Source organism: Ovis canadensis, chromosome 11 (assembly GCF_042477335.2).
Source record: "Ovis canadensis isolate MfBH-ARS-UI-01 breed Bighorn chromosome 11, ARS-UI_OviCan_v2, whole genome shotgun sequence".
Taxonomy (NCBI): domain Eukaryota; kingdom Metazoa; phylum Chordata; class Mammalia; order Artiodactyla; family Bovidae; genus Ovis; species Ovis canadensis.
This window is the reverse complement of record NC_091255.1, coordinates 35,968,503-35,988,683: the sequence shown is the minus strand read 5'-3', so window position 1 is coordinate 35,988,683 and position 20,181 is coordinate 35,968,503. Positions and strand designations below refer to the sequence as shown.

Here is a 20,181-nt window from a genome sequence, read left to right as displayed (position 1 = left end):
ACACAGCTCTAGAGGTCTGGGAAGGGGCCCAGAGTCCAGCTATATTACATTTCAATCCAAATCTTGAGTAAATAATTTTAATCATTACTCATTTGCTTGGATCCCTGAAAATATGTATTTCCCCTAGGTCCGATTCTGACACACAGCAAAGGTTAGGGACCCCTGGTTTGGAAACTGCCATAGAAGCCCCAGAAATGGGTCAGAATGGAATCTTCTTTGTGTGTATGTGTGTGTGCACGCTGGATCTTGGTTGCAGCACATGGGCTTAGCTACCCTGAGGCATGTGGGATTTTAGTTCCCTGATCTGGGATCAAACTGGTGTCCCCTGCATTGGAAGGCAGAAGTTACTTTCAAGGGAGGGGAGCTGGTGATTAGAGAGCAGAAGTTGAAAGGGAGAATTCTTACTGGATACATTTTCGTCCTTTTGAATTTCAAACCACGTGGATATATTTATACTACCTATTAAATCAATGATAGAAAATTAAATGATAGACTGGAAGAGTTTTGAACTCTTGATAATAGCATTTATATTCTGCCTGATAGGAGAGTTACTTGTGCATGTATCTGGAAGGCGAGCACCTTCTGGATTATCTAGCCCTCTCACAGGAAATAACCCTCTCTACCTCCAGATGACAACCCCAGGTTCCAAAACTCTCGTATTCCTCCAGGTCCAAGCAGCAGTGTGACATCCTTGCCCCATCCGCTGAGCAAAAACCCATTTGCCACACAGATTTCATCAGTTACTGTCTCAAGGGCCTTCTCCAAAGGGCCCCAACAAAGGATGGCGAACACTGCTAGCTACAGGTCAGTTGTGGGAAGAGCTCCCCGGAGACAGCGCCCCTGTGCCTTTGTAACCGTCTCAACTGACTTAGCTTTCTGAGCCAGAGGCAGCCGTCTAAACAAGGCACAGAGTGGGAGGCAGACAGGACTATAAGGAGGAGGGGGTAGAACTAGACAGGGAGAAATCAACACAAAGGAAGCATGCTAGAAATCGGGAATCTGGGAGAGCTACCACCTCGGAAAATGGAAAACATAGGTACGAGGCTCACCTCGCGCAGCTTCTCCTGAGCCTCAGCCAGGGCGGCTTGCTTCTCCTGAAGCTGGGCCAATGCAGCGTTCATGCGGATCCGCTTGGGCTCCACCACCCGATATAGCCGCCCGTAGAGCTGCGGAGAGACAGCAGGCACCCTCTCACTCGCCACCCACTCACCTGCCATGAGCCTTCCATGCCCCTCCTCCCACCCGGCCTCACTGCTCCCACCCCGCCTGTCACTGCCTACCTCCATGGCCCGAACCCACATGCAGAGGGACTTGGCGGCCAGTGACACGCGGCCAATGATGTCAGGCTGGAAGTCGGGCTGGGCGCAGTAGGCTCCAATCTTCTTCAGGACCTTGTCTGAGATATTGTCTTTATCGAAGTGGATCAGTGATTTGATGAAGTTCTGTTCCCCTGGGGGATGAAGATTGGGGGCCTCACCTCCACTGCTCAGGCACAGCCACATGATTCCTGGCCTCAGTTCCCAAGGCCTGACCTCATCCCACAGTCCCTCCACTGGCCGTGCTCCCTCATCTAGACCCTTGAGGCTCCCAGAGCCTCCACAACCTCCCCAGCCTCTCCTCCCATCACGTACCTTCCACCCTCTCAGCCCGACCACTCATCCCACACACCATTCTGTCTATATACTTTGCACTTTCTTCTAGGGCAGGAGTCACCAAACTATAGCTTACAGGCTATATTCCACCAACAGAATGCAGAGCAGGAAAAATATCACAAGAGTAAGACAGACCTTTGTTTTCCCTTTTCTGATTCTTGTCCTTTTCAGGGGTGGGGAGCAAAGGCACTCCTGTCCTTAGATTCTGTTATATATTCCAATATCCTTACAACAGCTTCTCCCTTTGTGTGTGTGTGTGTGTGTGTGTGTGTGTGTGTGCAGCTGAGTCATGGGGCATGTGGGCTCTTCTGATGAAGGATTGAACCTGTTCCCCTTCACTGGAAGTGCAGTCCTAATCACTGGACCACCAGGGAAATCCCTCTTTCTTTTTTCTTTCATTTGCTTAAATGAAGATGAGCTACCTACAACCGAAGACCTTAACTGATGGTTATGCCTCGTCTTCCCCACCAGGCTCTGTGCTTTGAGAGTGGGCACAGTGCATCCTTCATCTCTCTCTGAGCGCCTGATGCCCAGCAGATGATCAGAGGAATGCTGGGTGGGCTGGCATAAATTACCTTCCAGTTTCCTGGCTCACCTAGCTGCCTCTTGGCCTCTGCCCAGGTGGGATCATTGCCTCGAAGGATCATGACTGCCTGCAACACCATCTCCACCTGGGCCGGGGGCCGTCCGTATGACTTGATCTCTCCTATGTCCTTCTTGTTCAGAGATTCCAGAGCCTGAGAAAAGGGATGAACTTGAGGACCAGAGTCAACTCAGGTGGCAAGACAGGTCCTTTACGGAGACAGGACTTAGCTGAAGTTCCCCTCTTCTCCTCCCTTCCAAGGGGACTTTGAGAACAAGGAAGTCCAGCCCAGTCTCCTTCCTGTGCCTTCCCGTCCTGATACCCGCATGGCCTCTTCCAGGGCTGGTAATGCCTCTTCCAGATCCTTCTGGGCATTGTCAGCCAGTGCCTGGCACTTGACTTCCTCAATTGCAATCTTCTCACTATTGGCTGTGACAGCCTAGGGATGAAGAGAAGACGAGGGTTTTGTCTTCACCTTGAGCAGAAGTGGGGGTGATGTTGCTAGTGGTAATGATGCAAGAGAAAGCTAAAGAAGACTTGAGGAGTGGAACTGGCACCCCCTGCCCTATAACTGATGGAGGCTGGGAAGCCCCTCTGCTCGGTGGGCACAGGGAATAGGGGACGTGAGGGGCAGGGGCAATCTGGGGGGGCAGGGGCACCTTCTGCTGCTCATCTGCTTCCCGCTTCTGCTGCACGATGATGACCAGGTACTCCTCGCACTGCTTCTGGAACTCAGCCACCTTTTTCTTGGCATCCTCCAGCTCCAAGGACATCACTTCCACCTTTTCCCTAGTTTCATCTATCTTAAACAGCCCTGTCCGCAACTTATTGGCCTGGTCCAGCAGCTCCTGCCGCTTCTCAGCCAGCAACCTAGGGGACAGAGTAGGATCAGGAACCCCAGGAGTCTGGGTCCTCAGAAAGGAGAGGCCCATGTAGCCTCCCTTCCCAGCATGGCTCTGGTCCCTGACTTTCTGCTTGTTGCCACCACCACCACCCTAGTCAGATCTGTATCATTTCCTTGCCTGGATCATTGCCAACAGCCTCCCAACTGGTCTTCCTGTTTCTGGACTCTCGTCCCTCTCATTTACTCTACACACCGTTGTCAGAGTTGGCATGCTGGCTACTGTTTTCACTGTACCGCTTCCCTACCTGAGGCCTTTCCACTGTGCAGCGATCCCCCACTGTGCAGCAGGCAGTGGGGCTGCAGTGAACCAGAAAATACAAGTTTCTCTCAAGGGGGTGGCCATCCCTGGGCTTCAGTTCAATTCAGTTCAGTCGTGTCCAACTCTCTGTGACCCCATGAACCGCAGCACCGCAGGCCTCCCTATCCAACACCAACTGCCAGAGTCTACCCAAACCCATGTCCATTGAGTCGGTGATGCCATCCAGCCATCTCATCCTCTGTCGTCCCCTTCTCCTCCTGCCCTCAATCTTTCCCAGCATCAGGGTCTTTTCAAATGAGTCAGGTCTTCACATCAGGTGGCCATAGTATTGGAGTTTCAGCTTCAACATCAGTCCTTCCAATGAACACCCAGGACTGATCTCCTTTAGGATGGACTAGTTGGATCTTCTTGCAGTCCAAGGGATTCTCAAGAGTCTTCTCCAACACCACGGTTCAAAAGCATCAATTCTTCAGCACTCAGCTTTCTCTATAGTCCAACTCTCACATCCATACATGACTACTGGAAAACCATAGCCTTGACTAGACGGACCTTTCTGGACAAAGCCCTGGGCTTCAGCTTGGTTTTTTCCATTTGAGAGTGAATGTGGAATTGTATTGCCACAATTTCTGACGTTTTAAGACAGACTGGAAATCTGGAGTTTTCCAAGGCTTCAAGTTTTAAATGTTGGCAACTCATTCACAAAGTTTTAATGTTGTGCAGTCCCCCCAAAAAAGTCTAAGAAAGATTGTTTTCTGAATTAAATACTAAATATGGGCTTCCCAGGTGGTGCAGTGGTAAAGAATCCTCCTGCTAGTGCAGGACACACAAGAGATGAGGGTTTGATCCCTGGGTTGGGAAGATATGCTTGAGTAGGAAATGGTAATCCATTCCAGTATTTTTGCCTGGAAAATTCCATGGACAAAGGAGCCTTGGCAGGCTACAGTCCATGGGGTCGGAGTCAGACATGACTGAGTAACTGAGCACGTAGGCACATGCATGTAAATTGCTTAACACAGTTGACTGGGAAATCATAAACAGGATGTGAATCTATGGATCCAGGGAAGGCAAGGACTTGATTTTGTTAACTGGCATATATGTTCAGCTCAGTTCAGTCGCTCAGTTGTGTCCGACTCTTTGCGACCCCATGAGTCGCAGCACGCCAGGCCTCCCTGTCCATCACCATCTCCCGGAGTTCACTCAGACTCACGTCCATCGAGTCAGTGATGCCATCCAGCCATCTCATCCTCGGTCGTCCCCTTCTCCTCCTGCCCCCAATCCCTCCCAGCATCAGAGTCTTTTCCAATGAATTAACTCTTCGCATGAGGTGGCCAAAGTACTGGAGCTTCAGCTTCAGCATCATTCCTTCCAAAGAAATCCCAGGGTTGATCTTCAGAATGGACTGGTTGGATCTCCTTGCATATATATTATAAGTATCTAAGATAGTGCCTGGCACAGAGTACATGCTCAGAATACTTGTTAAATGAATGAATTAATGTTGGCTATCATTATTATTACAAATGGCTTTTTCTTCACCTTGATTGAAATACTAAATCCAATAAACATGAGGGGTTTTTTTTAACCTTTTTCTTATAACCTTCAAAGCAAATTATTGTGTTGTGCACGTAAAAAGACAGTCAATACAACTTAATGAATGAATCTATAACTTGGGAATGGTGGAAAGTCTAGAAGATATTAAAGGCAGAGAGAAGAGGATATATATTGCCAAATATACCCATGATATAATGTCACAGTTTCAATGTGATTGGGATCAGGGACATCATTATTCCAGGAGACAAGGACACAGAGGTATATAAAGGGGTCACTGCCAGAGGGCCCCTGAGATGGCCACGTCCCCTGGAACCCCTCTCTTGGTTTAACTTCCTGGACAGAAACAAGCCCCCCACCTCTCTGCCATTCAGTTCCCAGTCCTCGAGTCAGTCCCCTTGGCCAGCTCCTGGATATTTTCCAAGACATTGTTTCACCAATACCCCTCAAAAGACACCAAGCTCCTGGGAATTCCCCAGTGGTTCAGTGGTTAGGACTCTGTGCTTTCACTGTAGAGAGCACGGGTTCCATTCCCAGTCAAAGACCTAAGATCCCACATGCCACAAGGTGCGGCCAAAACAAAACCAAAAAATCCACCAAGTTCCCAGGCCCTCTGTGCCCCTTACTCTTCCATCATACTTTTTATATCCAGACACAAGTTCCAGGTAGTTAGTGGGTGTGACATAGTTGTGTCTTCGAAGTTCCAACAGCATCTTCTGGGAATATGTGGCCACTGACCAGTGCATGGTGACGAAGATCTGGGCCACTTTCTTGTGGATCTGAGGTCAATGCATAGAAGTTATGAGACAGAGCAGGAGTAGAGGCAAACGGAGAACGGAAATGGGTGGGAGTGCAGGGGTTGAGGAGAGATGGGGAGGAGGGCCTCACGTTCTCCTGGGTCCCCAGATCGGCTCCCATCAGGTACTTCTCAGCCACCTCCAGCAGGGCCTCGCGTGGCCACTCTGAGAACCAGTTAATGGTTGTGCAGTTCACCAGGGCTGGGTATTGGCGGATCCAGTTCCTGGCAGGGGTTGTGAGAAGCGGTTAAGTCCATTCGCAGACTCGGCCTTCAGCGACGGTCTTTGCCACAAGTTCACTCATTCCCTAGGAACCCCAAAGCCCCATTCTTGTGCTCCTGTGTCGCCTTGTCCAGATTCTGCTCCCCTCAAAGCTGGTTTGGTGCATGATTTAGAAACAGCTTCTGGGGTCAGAAAGAGCCAGTTTCACACCAACCAAATATGGATCTTGGGCAAGTGGCGTAACCTTTTGAACATCAGTTTCCTCACCTCGAATAAGGAATAACAAAGCATACTAACTAGAGTTGTTAGGGGATTCAATGGGGTGACACACACAGGATGCTTAGCCCAGAGCTTGGTACACGGGGAACACACCACAAGCCAAAAATATTCAAAGATAAACAAATTGGTGACCTCAACTGCCTCTCTGCATAAGTTCTCTGTCCTTCCCCTCCTTTCTGATGCCCTTGAAAATACAGAGTATGGATCTCATGTGATGGAGACACACAGGGAATATTATTCAGCCTTAAAGGGGAAGGGGATTCTGATGCTGGCTACCTGGATAAACTTTGAAGACATTATGCTAAGTGAAATAAACCAGTCACAAAATGACAAATACTGCATGATTCCACATCTATAAGGTATCTAGGGGTGGTCACTCACAGAAAGTAGAAGGGTGGCTACCAAGGCCTGGGGGTGGTGGGAGAAGTGGGCAGTTCCCACTGGGTATCGAGTTACAGTCTCAGACAAGAATGCTCTGAGGATCTGCTGCATAGCAGTGTGAATGTACTTAAAACCAGTTAAAATGGTAAAATTTAAGTTTTTTTTTAAACCACAATTTAAAACTTGAAAACGAAAGAAAAAGAAAAAACAGCCTTCACCTTCCAGAAAAATAAACAAAACTGATCTACCAAAAAGGAGAGGATGAGTCCCATGTAAGTAACAGGAAGTTGCTGAAAGCAGGCACAGGCTGGGACTTGGTGGTCCAGTGGCTAAGACTCTGTGCCTCCAACGCAGGGGGTCCACGTTTGCTCCCTAGTGAGGGGACCAGATCCCACATGGCACAACTAAAGATCCGGCAGGCTGAACCACGCCCTGGTGCAGGCTGCGACAATAAGACGCGGAGACACGTGGGCGCAGCGGGACAGGCTGGCACTACTCCGGAGTCTTGGGGGCAGAAGGCAGGGAGACCAGGAGCGGGGAGGAGTGGCCCCCCAAACACACACCAACTCCCGAGGGAGAAGAAGGCCGACACGGGAGTCACCTGAAGGGGTCGCCCACGGGGCTGAGGCAGAGGACGATGTGCAGGTTGTTCCGCACGCGCTCGATGAGGTAGGTGAAGAGGCTGTCCGAGGACTCTGGCACCTGCTCAGCGCGCGCCTGGTCTATGATGAGCGTCTGGATCTGGTGAACGCCGCCACAATCAGAGGGCGGAGGTTTCCAGGACAGCACCCAGGGCGGGAGGGAACAGCGGGGCACACGGGGTGTGGGTTTTAAGGCCGCTCTGCCCACCAGGGTCCGGGGAGGGAAGAAGGCCCAAGAGGAACAGTTCTTCCACCTAATGGAGGAGCTGGAGAGGGGGCGCGACAGCGGCATCCTCTGGACCTAGGAAAGCCAGAAGCAACTGGTAGTGGGTGTAGAAGCATCGCACCTCTTCGAATTCATCCGCCTTATAGAGATTGGGGACCTCGCCCGAGCTAAGGATGTTGTTGATGTCCTCTAGGAATGATTCGTCAGCAATCTGGGTGTCCACAAAAAGGAACGACGTGGCCTTGAGCTCCACCCCAGCCTGGCGATACAGACGCTTGATATCTGGGCCAGGGGAGACAGAGACCTTTCAGATTCACCCTTCTGTCTGTCTTTCCTCTTCTATTGATTAGAAAGCTGTCCCCCAGCCAGGGACACATACAGGACACCATCTTCCCTACCTGGCTTCCCTCCCTCCTGCTATTTCACTCTCAGTCCCAAACCCACTTCCGTGTCAGAAACCCAGCCTTACCTTCTCGGAATTCCTGCCTCCGGTAATGTTTGGTGACCTCAATCTGGAAGGTGATGTACTCGCAGATGGATGAGGCCAGGCGGGCCAGACTCTGCCGCCCGCTGCCCCCAATGCCCACCAAAAGCATGTTGCCCCGAGGCTGTCCAATGACCCGCACAATCCGTGTGACTGGAGGGAAAGAGGGAGGATAATGAGTTGGCTGAGCAAGCTCAGGGGACCTCCAGGCCCTAGGCTGGGGGCTGGGACACCTGACGCTGCAGTAGAGGGACCCACCAGTGTGGGAAGAGGTTAGTGCCTGAAGCTTGGGTAGCAATTCACCATTCAACCTTCACCATGTCTGTTAAATACCATCATCAAAGAAAAAATGTCCACCCATGGACACAAGCGCATCTGGGGTCAGGGAGGAGGGAAACTTCTGGGGCTCAGTTTGAGAAAGATCTGGGAAGAGATCCCCATTTCCTTGGAGTTACCCTGTCACTGGGATGCTGGAGAAGGCCCGGGAACAGGAAGTGCTTACTGTGCTCGATGGCCTCTCGGAAGAGCACCAGCTGCATTGGCACGACAGCGGGTGACAGGTTGTACTCATTGAGTGCTGTCTCCATGGCTGTCTTCAGGACTGTCAGATCCGTCAGGTCCTCATACACCTTGGGCTCCCGCAGGAAGTCCCCTGGGCCATGGCAAGAGGGGACAGATTCCAAATACCTGGTCCTCCCCAGGCTTCCCCAGAGGGCCCTTCCTCCCTGGGCCCCAGTGCCCCGCCTCTTCTTCTAACCCGTCTCCTAAGACTCTCCAGCCTACAGGGGCCACAGCTCCTGGCTCACCAAAGATGGGAGAACGTTTGTTGGGACAAAGGTTATGAAACGTCAGGTCAAAGAAGGAGCCGAGTTTGTCACTTAGGATGCTCACGAAGGCTTCCATGTCTGCGGCGTCAACCAGTCGGTCAGAAAAGACTCTATTGGGAGGGAGCTGGAGTTAGATCTGGGATTGAAGAGGAAAGTGGCCCTGGGGAGGAGAGCGGGGGATGGGGATGGGGAGTGGAGGCTTGGGCTTGGGGAGGCCTGGGTCTGGTGGGCCACAGCACCCTCACCGGAAGCATTCGTGGATCCAAAGTCGGGTGATGCTGGACTTGGTATCATGGAAATCTTTGTTGGCCCTCAGCATGCCCTGGAACACCTGGGAGAGGGGCGTGGCCAGTGGGATGGAGGGAGGGAAGAGGGTCCCTCCAGAAGTTCTAGCGGAAGTGGCATTCCAGGATGGGGTGATTTGGGGTGTGTGGGATGCTCCCACACTCCGGGGCTCACTTTGAGGAGGGGAGAATACCTCCAAGGAGGCTGTGCTTGGCCCAGGGGCAGGGTCAGATGGAGTTTCACCTTGGAGATGTCTCGAAGGTTGAAGAGGTAGTGGATCTTGGCGGGTGTGGGCAGGAAGCGTTGCACCACAGTGTTGTACACGTCCAAGGTGGCCTCAGTCACCACATTCCCAATGGGCTTCACCTCTTCCTCAAAGTCCTGGAGCTTCTGGTTGATCATGGTGCCAAATATCCGGATGATCTGGGACTCCTAGAAACAGGCCCTCAGACTCAATCTCGCAGCTCCTGGCCTTTTAGCCAAGGCGGGGACTCGGGTCAGTGGAGTAAAGTACTTGGGAGCAGAGTGGGGAGGGGCACAAAACACCCCTCAGAAATCAAGAGAAGTCATACTTTAGTGTATTTAAAAATCAGAATTAATGCAAACTGTCCACAATGAACAAATGCGAATGTTTTAAATAAAGACAGGATCTGTACTGTTGGTTTTTCTTTTTGCCTCGGGCTCTCATGTAGCTCAGCATGGCGCTATACTGATCTTGTGTTTGTTTAAAATGTTGGTGTTTTGTTCATCCTGAATTTTGGTACTGATTTTTTTTAATATTGCATTATTATTTGTCTGGATTTCTGAGGTTTGGGGACACCCCTGGGTTCTTCCCTTGCCTCCCCTAGCTGCTCTAGTCTCCTCTTTGGAGGGTGTGCCTTCCCTTCATCTGCTTGGGCCCCACTCTCTGCCCACTGGGACTGTCAAGATCACACACCAGAGCCAGCTCAGCAGAAGCAAAGATGCCTGCAGAGAGCAGAGAGTCTCCCCTCCAAGTATCAGAGCTCCCTGAATGCAGCTTGTGATCTGTGCCCTCGTTCTCTAGGACACGGGTGGTTTTTGCCTTCTATGGCCCCTCCCCCAGCCCCCAGGAAGCCCTCACCGTGGGGAAGGTCATGTTGATGATGTTAAATCGACTCTGCAGCCTTGGGGAGATGACAGTCCGTCCACCCCCAGGAGGGCCCATGGCGGCCATCAGGAACATGTCCTAGACATCAAAGACCAGATGGGTCAGGTGGGGTTGGGGGAGACATGCAGGAGGAGGGGAAAAGGAGGGGCAAAGAAATAGGGAGGATGTAAGAGGAGCCAGGAGGAAGAGAGGGAATGGAGGGACAAACGGGAAGAGGGAAGAGCAGGAAGAAACATGGAGTAATGGGGATGAAAAGGTGAGGGAAAGGAAGGGGTTTGGGACACTTTTAATGTCCACAGAGTTACTGAGGTAACTAATTTGTTCTTATTTCTTTCTCTTTTTTTGGCCATGCCATTCAGCATGTGAGATCTTAGTTCCTTAACCAGGGATTGAACCTAGGTCCTTGGCAGTGGGAGTGCTGAGTCCTAAACAATGGACTGTCAGGGAATTCCCTATTTGTTCTTATTTCATTATTATAATCCATGCTCCCAACTTGGAAAATAGAGGTAAGTTAAAAAAAACAAACCACACACAACATTTGATAACATCTTCTGGACATTTTCTTCTATTTTAATATACACATATATTAATATATACTTGTATCTGTGTATGTATGTTCTTTCTCTGAAACATATGAATCTATTATTAGTTGAGTTTTGGACCCTGTCAGATAGATGAGTGCCCCAGAAATCAGGCTGAAATGACTGCCCACTGATTCAGGAAAAATAAACAAGATGCTCAGGATCCCATGGGAGAACAGCCAGGACTGACAGGAGATTCCTGGATCCTGGATGGGGAGTGGAGAATTGGTACCAGGGAGGTGGTTCCTGAAACAATGGGAGGCGGAGAAGCCTGGAGAGGGGTGTTGTGGGCGGCTCTGGTTGGCATCAGCGTTGCCATGGAAGCGAGGTGTAAGAGGCCTGGGAAAGGAGTAGAAGTTGGAGGACAGGCTCCCTTGGTCACAAAGCACAGGGCAGTCAATGAAGAGAGTTACTGGCAGGAATTGACAAAGGAGCCAGATGTCTGGGTCCTAAGAAAGGCAGGACCCTCCTCTGTGGGGAGGAACACAGGCTTACAGGACTTTATCCTGGGGTCCCAGTGGAGTAGGGACAGAACCCATCACGGGAAGGAACAGAGACTCGAAGAACAGATTCTCTGGATGCTTACTCGAATGTACTTGATGGTCTGCTTCGTTCGATCATACCAGAAGCCGTAGTCAATCCAGAGGCGAATCAGCTCCAGCGGGGGCTGGGACCCAAACGTGTCCTTGGCTGGCATATTGAGGTCATCCATGAAGGTGATCATGCATTTGCCTCCGAAAGGCACATAGACACCCTTGGTTCGCTTCTCCACCCTGCTCTCAATGATGCTCTGCACATTATTAGATGTGGTCTGGTGGGAAAGGTACAGAATGAACGCTTGGGTCTCAAGAGAGAAATTCGAGGTTAGAGAGGCATGTCCAGCGGGCACTGGGCTCCCAAAGGGGAGCAGAGACAGGGAGAGAGCAGGGGCTGGCAACCTGGCCCGGGGGTCCTGCCACACACCTGCGCAGACATGTTGACTGTGAGCACTGACCACTGGCTGGAGGGCAAGGACTGCAGGACACTCTGGGCGATGGAGGTCTTTCCAGTCCCCACAGGACCCACCAGCAGGACAGGGTTCTGGCTGGCCACCATGGTGCTCACCAGGTAGTTGTAGCGGACAGTGTCGACGGTGGGCACCATGATCTTATAGAAGGGGGAGCTGGGGGTGGGGAAAGGGACTGTGTCTCAAGATCATGGCCCACTCTTTTCTAACTCCTGCTTCCTTCTGCTCCCCACTCTTCCTCTAGCATCACTGCTCTCTGATCACCCACCCTGCCTCCTGTGGGGCCTGGGGATCAGGCATTCTCCTCAGGGACCCTGTCCCATTTCCTCTAGCTTCTGCTTCCTGTCCTGGAAAGTCATCTCAACTCTCTTGCCAAATCTCCCCCCACCGCAATCCCAAGCCTGACCCACCCCCCAGGCCCGGCTCTGACTTTGGAGGGTAGCGCCAACTCTTAGGGAGCTTATCCTCAAACGATGTCCAGCTCCGCATCTTTGGGTCCACGAAATACTCGTACACTGTGTCCTGAGGACGGAATGTGTGTCAGATTACCAAAGCCTGCCTTTGGCTTTCCCTGCCCAGAAAAAGCACTCATAGATAATGGGGAAGAAGAAAGAGAGCTGGGTGGCAGGCTGAGGCTCAAGATGTCTGAGGACCAGGGTTATAGAAAAATAGGACAGCTGAGCTGGAAGGCGCTGACCTTGTTGGGAAAAGTGCCCTCGATCTCTCGGAGGTAACTGTCGATCTTCTTGCGGCCCTCCTCATCCACAGAGGCACACACCGACCAGATCATGCTGAACACAAATGTCAGCTCTACCATGGAGGCAAAGTTCTCACTGTCAGCTGGGTTCACCTGCATGGAAAAGAAGAGGAAATATCCTAAATCTATTAACTGAAGAGATGGAGACCATAATTTGAAGAGATACATGCACCACAGTGTTCATTGCAGCACTATTCACAATAGTGAGGATGTGGAAACAACCTAGATGTCCATCAACAAAGGACTAGATAAAGCAGATGTGTACAGATATACAATGGAGTATCACTCAGCCTTTAAAAAGAATGAAATAATCCCATTTGCAGCAACATGGTTGGACCTGGAGATTATCATACTAAGTGAAGTAAGTCTGACAAAGAAAAACAAATATCACTTATGTGAATAATCTAAAAAATAATGATACAAATGAACTTATTTATAAAACACAAACAGACTCACAGAAAACAAACATATGGTTACCAAAGGGACTAGGTTGGGGAGAGGGACAAATTGGGAAGTTGGAATTAACATATACACATGACTATATATAAAATAGCTAAGCAACAAGGCTCTACTCTATAGCACAGGATCTCTCTTCTCAATACTCTGTAATGGTCTATATGGGGAAAGAATCAAGAAAGAATAGAAGTATGTATTTGTATAACAGATTCATTTTGCCATACACCTGAAACTAATGCAACATTGTAAATCAATTATACCTCAATGAAAAAAAACTTTTTAAGCAACATAAAGGTGAATAGAAAAGAGAGAGAGAGACTTCCCTGGTGGTCCAGTGGTTAAGAATCTGCTCTGCAATGTAGGGGACTTGGGTTCGATCCCTGGTTAGGAAACTAAGATCCCATATGCTGTGGGGTAACTAAGCCTGAGTGCCACAACTAGAGAGCCCACGTGACTCAACACAGCCAAATAAATACATGTTTTTTAAAAAGAGAGATGGAGGGGTCTATTTTGGCAACTCATCACAAAGAATTAAAATTTCCCTCCCTTCCTGGTTCTGTTTGGAAAACCATGTAGTTGTAGAGAAACCTAAATCAAAACATTTACATAAACCTACTAAGCTACAAAAGCACCACGGGAAGTTGTGCTGAGACTCTGGTGTCTGCTGTATTGAATCCAGAGTCCTTATTCTGTCCTTCCAGCTCACACTCGTACACATCTCACCATCCTCTTCTCAGGGTCTCTGCTACAGCTAAGAGGCACCACACACCGACACCACCCATCAGCCCACCCTGCCCAGCGGGGGGCTGGCTCTCCTATCTGTGTTTCTGCAAAAGTCATCCTGTTGGCATAGACTGCCCTCCTCTCTTTGTTCTGTTCATCAGCCTTCTTCCCCCAGCAGTCCTCCTCAGCAGTTGAGTGCCATTGATACTACCTTACTATCATTTTCCTACATGTCAGCTTGCAAGTTCACCTACATAGTTTTAATTTATATTGATCATATCAGGAATGACACATACTGTTATAGATCCTAATTGTTATATAACTATATATTAATAGTTGAATGAGCTGGTAATGCCCTTAAAAACAATATGAACCATTTCTAGGCAGTGATTTAATCTCAGCAGAAAAATATCTAATTTTGGTCCTTACACCATAATTCTAAACTAAACAAAAATGTTCTTCAATATCAGTTAATCTGGAAATTTCTAAAGCCCCTCATCAGACTAATTGGGGAGCTCCTCCCAGCAAAAACAGTATCCCAAGGGCTCACAGATTCCAAGATTTAATACTTAATTTCAGAAGAATGGAGAAAATGAGGAACCAAATGAACTATCCTCAGCTCTTAAATACAGGCAGGAAATTATAGTGAAGCCCATTGTGCTTTCTATCTGATTTGGATATAAATATATAGTTTGGCCTTGCAGCACATGTGCCCACGTGGACACACGTGTGCACGCACACACACACCCTCATACACACCCTTGCTGCCTCCACAGTTGGTGAGGCCTCCTCTTGGAGTCTCTGCTCCACTCAAGCCTCATGTTCCAATTGTGTCTCAGACACATCGTTTCCCAGACATTTTCCCGGGAGGTTGAGAGCCCTTCCTGCCCTGGCCCCCTCTCACCCCATTCTCCGGTGTGGCCAGGGCGGAGTACAGCTTGCAGAGGGAGATGATGCCGCTATATTCTGGGAGGGGCACCAGCTCATTGCAGTTGTCCTTCTTGAAGGTCAGCATCTTGTTGATGAACTTTTCGAACATGTGCTGAAGGGGCTCAGCCTCCACCTGGCATTGAATGAGCAGGAGCTCTGAATTATTCTGTGCACCACCCCCAGACCCCACTGGTTACTTGCCGCTCCTCCATCTCCTTCATACCTTTGGCCTCTTGTCCAACCATGACTGAACATAGGGCTTCCAGCCTAGGTCTGTGTAGTCGGTGTACACCATCCCACAGCGAGACACGGTGGCCGGGGAGGCCACTGCCAAGTTCTCCACTTCGAACAGGAGAGACACCTACAGATACACTTGGTCAGAACCTTGTCTTTCTCTCAGTAGTAAAAACACCCAGAATTCTGATGCCTCAAGGTGTCTCTACTGAGTACCACATGTGGCAGGATGAATAAGGACCTAAGCTTTACAAATGATTTGCTTATTTAAAAAAATTAGGGCTTATTCAAGGTCATCCTTATGAGAAGTCTCTCTTCACCTCACATTGTTTGATTGGGTAGGAAAGGGTGGGCTCTTTACAAAAGCTCATAAATTACAGCCCAGGTGCACAAGGGCAGGTCATTCCCCCATATGTCAGTGGCAATGAGACTGCTTTAGTCTCTGCCACAGCGCATCCTGGTACATAGTTCTCTATATGATTGTCCTCAGCGTCCGTGGCAGACAGGCATCTCTTCTTCAGTCTCACAGGCTGCCCTGAGTCCAGGTGTCCTCCTTCTCTTTCTTGTTCCTATAGAACTTCCTCTTTCCTCTTGGCCCTGCTCTTCCCCTTAGCCCTGCCCTGGGGCCCTCCAGTTTCCACCCCCCAACCTGCTCAGGCATTGCGATGCGCTCTCCGTTGATGAGGGTCAGCACTTTGTTATCATCCATGACGGAGTTCATGCTCTCAATCCATAGAGTGTCCACAGGGCCATCGAAAAGGATCCACTTCTCATCTGGTTTCTCGTCTTGGTAGGAGGTGGAGGAGAAGGAAACCACAGCTTTGTTACCTTGCCCTCCCTCCATGCTCATCTTCCTGGAGACGCAAGCAGTTGCTTCCTGGGATCTCTGCATTTCCAAGCATTTTTTCCCCAAAACTGAGTTTTCTATCCCCACACTGCCCACCCCCTCAGGAAATTCAGGAATCTGCTCTCCCCACCCCACGACCCCTTGGGTACCTGCACATGCCGTCCTCATGACACTGGACAGGACGCCATCCGTCCATTCATTTGTGTTGAGGTCATATTCCCCATACAGCTCCCCTAGGGACAGTGCCTTAGGGTTCAAAGGGAACTCCTAAAATAGACACAGGAAGGGAGTTTTGAGCTGCTGGCAGACACAAATCCCAGGCTGTCCCTTTATTTCCAGGTATTTGTATTCAGCCTCGGTCTCTCTCACCCCTCCCAGGCCGCCCTCCTGGTCCGTACTGCCCTCCCTACATCCTGGCGCCCCCGCCTGCTACTCAAGTCTTGGACAGCAGTCCCACTGCCCCAGCTCCGCACCCTGACAATGTTGAAGTTGGGCTCCCCCGCGCGGCACAGGGAGGACAAGGAGGACTGGAGAATCCGCCACGAGGCAGTCTTGCCGCTGCCTGTGCAGCCCACGATCATGGTGGAGTGGCGGGAATTCTTGGTTTCATACAACTGGATGACCTTGGTGAGGGTGAACGGGGTGGGCTGCAAGCCCATGTCCCGAATCTCCTGCTCAATGGTCTCCCGCAGCTGAGAGAAGGGGAAATACAGGAAGCAGAAAAAAACGGTGAGGCATATAGAGGGCTTTCAAAAGCTCCCCAGTGTCTGGGAGGATAATACTCAAATGGTTTTAAAAAATGGCACCAGGGCCCTTTGCACCCTGACAGTTGTTCTTTCCTTGGGAAGTTGGCCAATTGCAGAGTTAAGAGATTGGGCTCTGGTGTCAGCCAGTCTGGGTCGGTAGGTTTCAGCCATGTGAACCTGCGTGAGTGAACTTCTTTGAGACTCAGTTTCCTAATCTGTTAACTGGGAGTCATGATAGTACTTCACCCTTAGGCCTGTTGTGTTCAATAAAATAGTCAGCAGGAAACACAATGTCTGATACAAAGTTCTACAAATATCTTCTAATATCATTCAACAAATATTTATTAAACCTCTAAAGTAGGTGCCAGGCAGTGTGCTTGGTGCTGAGAACAAATTAGTGTTCATCCCATTTCAGGGTCCATAGTCTAGTGGGGGAGCCAGACATTAAACAACTCACCAACTAAGTTAAAAAGAAATGCTTACAAAAGACGAAAACTCTGATTCGAGAAGATAAATGCATCCCAGTGTTCATAGCAGTGCTATTTACAATAGCCAAGACACAGAAGTAACCTAAATGCTCATCAACATGAATGAATAAAGAAGATGTGGTAGAAAATAATGAAATAATGCCATCTGCAACAACATGGATGAACCTAGATATTATCATATTAAGTAAGTCACACAGAGGATTAAGTAACTCGACAGAGGATGAGATGGCAGGATGGCATTACTAACTCAGTGGACATGAGTCTGAGTAAGCTCTGGGAGTTGGTGATGAACAGGGAGGCCTGGCGTGCTACAGTCCATGGGGTCACAAAGAGTCAGACACGACTGAGCGAGTGAACTGAACTGAACTGAAGTCACAGAGAGAAAGACAAATATCATATGATATTACTTACATGGAATCTTAAAAATTATACAAATGAACTTATTTACAAAGCAGAAACAGAATCACAGACACAGAAGAAAAACTCATGGTTACCAGAAGGGGAAAGGGCAGGGATAAATTAAGAGTTTGAGATTAGCAGATACAGCTGCTATATATAAAATAAACAAGCACCTACTTTACAGCAAAATCACTGCAGATGGTGACTGTAGCCATGAAATTAAAAGATGCTTGCTTCTTGTAAGAAAGGCTATGACAAACTTAGATAGCATTTTAAAAAGCAGAGACATTACTTTGTCAACAAAGGTCCATATAGTCAGACCTTTGTTTTTCCAGTAGTTTTTCGTTTTTCCAGTAGTCATGTATGGATGTGAGAGTTGGACCATAAAGAAGGCTGAGAGCCAAAGAATTGATGCTTTTGAACTGTGGTGTTGGAGAAGACTCTTGAGAGTCCCTTGGACTGCAAGGAGATCCAACCAGTCAATCCTAAAGGAAATCAGTCCTGAATATTCATTGGAAGGAATAATGCTAAGTCTGAAGCTCCAATACTTTGGCCACCTGATGCAAACTGCTGACTCATTGGAAAAGACCCTGATGCTGGGACATATTGAAGGCAGGAGGAGAAAGGGACAACAGAGGAAGAGATGGTCGGATGGCATCACCAACTCAATGGACATGAGTTTGGGCAAGCTCTGGGAGATGGTGAAGAACAGGGAAGCCTGGAGTTTTGTAGTCCATGGGGTCTCGAAGAGTCGGACATGACTGAGCAACTGAACAATGTTACAGCACAAAGAACCATATAAAATATCTTGTCATAACCTATAATGGAAAAGAATCTGAAAAAGAATATACATATAAATATATATGTAATTATACATCATGTAAAATATGTATAATATATACACATATATATGTGGATTTACATATATATAAAACTGAATCAGTTTGCTGTACACCTGAAACTAACACAACACTGTAAGTCAACTAGGCATTAATAAAAATTTTGTGTTTTATTTTTAAATTTATTTTAATTGGAGGCTAATTACTTTACAATAATGTAGTGTTTTTTGCCATATATGGACATGAATCCACCATGGGTGTACATGTGTTCCCCATCCTGAACCCCCCTCCCACCTCCCTCCCCATCCCATCCCTCTGGGTCATCCCAGTGCCCCAGCCCTGAGCACCCTGTCTCATGCATCAAACCTGGACTGGCGATCTGTTCCACATATGATAATATACATGTTTCAATGCCATTCTCCCAAATCATCCCACCCTAGGCTTCTCCCATAGAGTCCAAAAGACTGTTCTGTACATTTGTGTCTCTTTTGCTGTCTTGCATATAGGGTTATCGTTACCATCTTTCTAAATTCCATATATATACATTAGTATACTGTACTGGTGTTTTTCTTTCTGACTTACTTCACTCTGTACAATAGGCTCCAGTTTCATCCACCTCATTAGAACTGATTCAAATGTATTCTTTTTAATGGCTGAGTAATATTCCATTGTGTATATGTATCACAGCTTTCTTATCCATTTGTCTGCTGATGGACATCTAGGTTGCTTCCATGTCCTGGCTATTATAAACAGTGCTGTGATGAACATTGGAGTACATGTGTCTCTTTCAATTCTAGTTTCCTCGGTGTGTATGCCCAGCAGTGGGATTGCTAGGTCATATGGCAGTTCTATTTCCAGTTTTTTTAAGGAATCTCCACACTGTTCTCCATAGTGGCTATACTAGTTTGCATTCCCACCAACAGTGTAAGAGGATTCCCTTTTCTCCACACTCTCTCCAGCATTTATTGTTTGTAGACTTTTGGATAGCAGCCATTCTGACCAGCGTGAGATGGTACCTCACTGTGGTTCTGATTTGCATTTCCCTGACAATGAGTGATGTTGAGTATCTTTTCATGTTTGTTAGCCATCTGTATGTCTTCTTTGGAGAAATGTCTGTTTAGTTCTTTGGCCCATTTTTTGATTGGGTCATTTATTTTTCTGGAATTGAGCTGCAGGAGTTGCTTGTATATTTTTGAGATTCTTTGTCAGTTGCTTCATTTGCTATTATTTTCTCCCATTCTGAAGGCTGTCTCTTCACCTTGCTTATAGTTTCCTTCATTATGCAAAAGCTTTTAAGTTTAATTAGGTCCCATTTGTTTATTTTTGCTTTTATTTCCATTACTCTGGGAAGTGGGTCATAGAGGATCCTGCTGTGATTTATGTCTGAGAGTGTTTTGCCTATGTTTTCCTCTAGGAGTTTTATAGTTTCTGGTCTTACATTTAGATCTTTAATCCATGTTGAGTTTATTTTTGTGTATGGTGTTAGAAAGTTTCATTTCATTCTTTTACAAGTGGTTGACCAGTTTTCCCAGCACCACTTGTTAAAGAGATTGTCTTTTCTCCATTGTATATTCTTGCCTCCTTTGTCAAAGATAAGGTGTCCATAGGTACATGGATTTATCTCTGGGCTTTCTATTTTGTTCCATTAATCTATGTTTCTGTCTTTGTGCCAGTACCATACTGTCTTGATGACTGTAGCTTTGTAGTATAGCCTGAAGTCAGGCAGGTTGATTCCTCTTGTTCCATTCTTCTTTCTCAAGATTGCTTTGGCTATTCAAGGTTTTCTTGTATTTCCATACAAACTGTGAAATTATTTGTTCTAGTTCTGTGAAAAATACCTTTAGTAGCTTGATAGGTATTGCACTGAATCTATAGATTGCTTTGGGTAGTATACTCATTTTCACTATATTGATTCTTCTGATCCATGAACATGGTATATTTCTCCACTTATTTGTATCCTC

The 20,181-nt window shown here is 48.1% G+C and overlaps 1 protein-coding gene across 1 annotated transcript in view; it reads right to left on the bottom strand.

Moving 5' to 3' along the window:
- Positions 1–20,181, bottom strand: part of DNAH2 (dynein axonemal heavy chain 2) — a 104,444-nt gene that overhangs the window by 20,661 nt on the left and 63,602 nt on the right. The window contains exons 42-65 of the mRNA XM_069542841.1: positions 16,222–16,440; positions 15,898–16,015; positions 15,551–15,687; positions 14,891–15,028; positions 14,642–14,800; positions 12,499–12,651; positions 12,232–12,323; positions 11,759–11,957; positions 11,382–11,606; positions 10,188–10,292; positions 9,329–9,517; positions 9,046–9,131; positions 8,780–8,910; positions 8,476–8,625; positions 7,959–8,126; positions 7,611–7,771; positions 7,224–7,363; positions 5,832–5,964; positions 5,583–5,722; positions 2,895–3,105; positions 2,558–2,674; positions 2,248–2,389; positions 1,281–1,450; positions 1,050–1,166 (exon numbers count right to left, since the gene is read on the bottom strand). Coding sequence (XP_069398942.1) covers positions 1,050–1,166; positions 1,281–1,450; positions 2,248–2,389; positions 2,558–2,674; positions 2,895–3,105; positions 5,583–5,722; positions 5,832–5,964; positions 7,224–7,363; positions 7,611–7,771; positions 7,959–8,126; positions 8,476–8,625; positions 8,780–8,910; positions 9,046–9,131; positions 9,329–9,517; positions 10,188–10,292; positions 11,382–11,606; positions 11,759–11,957; positions 12,232–12,323; positions 12,499–12,651; positions 14,642–14,800; positions 14,891–15,028; positions 15,551–15,687; positions 15,898–16,015; positions 16,222–16,440 — 3,600 coding nt within the window. The remainder of the gene's footprint in view (positions 1–1,049; positions 1,167–1,280; positions 1,451–2,247; positions 2,390–2,557; positions 2,675–2,894; positions 3,106–5,582; positions 5,723–5,831; positions 5,965–7,223; positions 7,364–7,610; positions 7,772–7,958; positions 8,127–8,475; positions 8,626–8,779; positions 8,911–9,045; positions 9,132–9,328; positions 9,518–10,187; positions 10,293–11,381; positions 11,607–11,758; positions 11,958–12,231; positions 12,324–12,498; positions 12,652–14,641; positions 14,801–14,890; positions 15,029–15,550; positions 15,688–15,897; positions 16,016–16,221; positions 16,441–20,181) is intronic.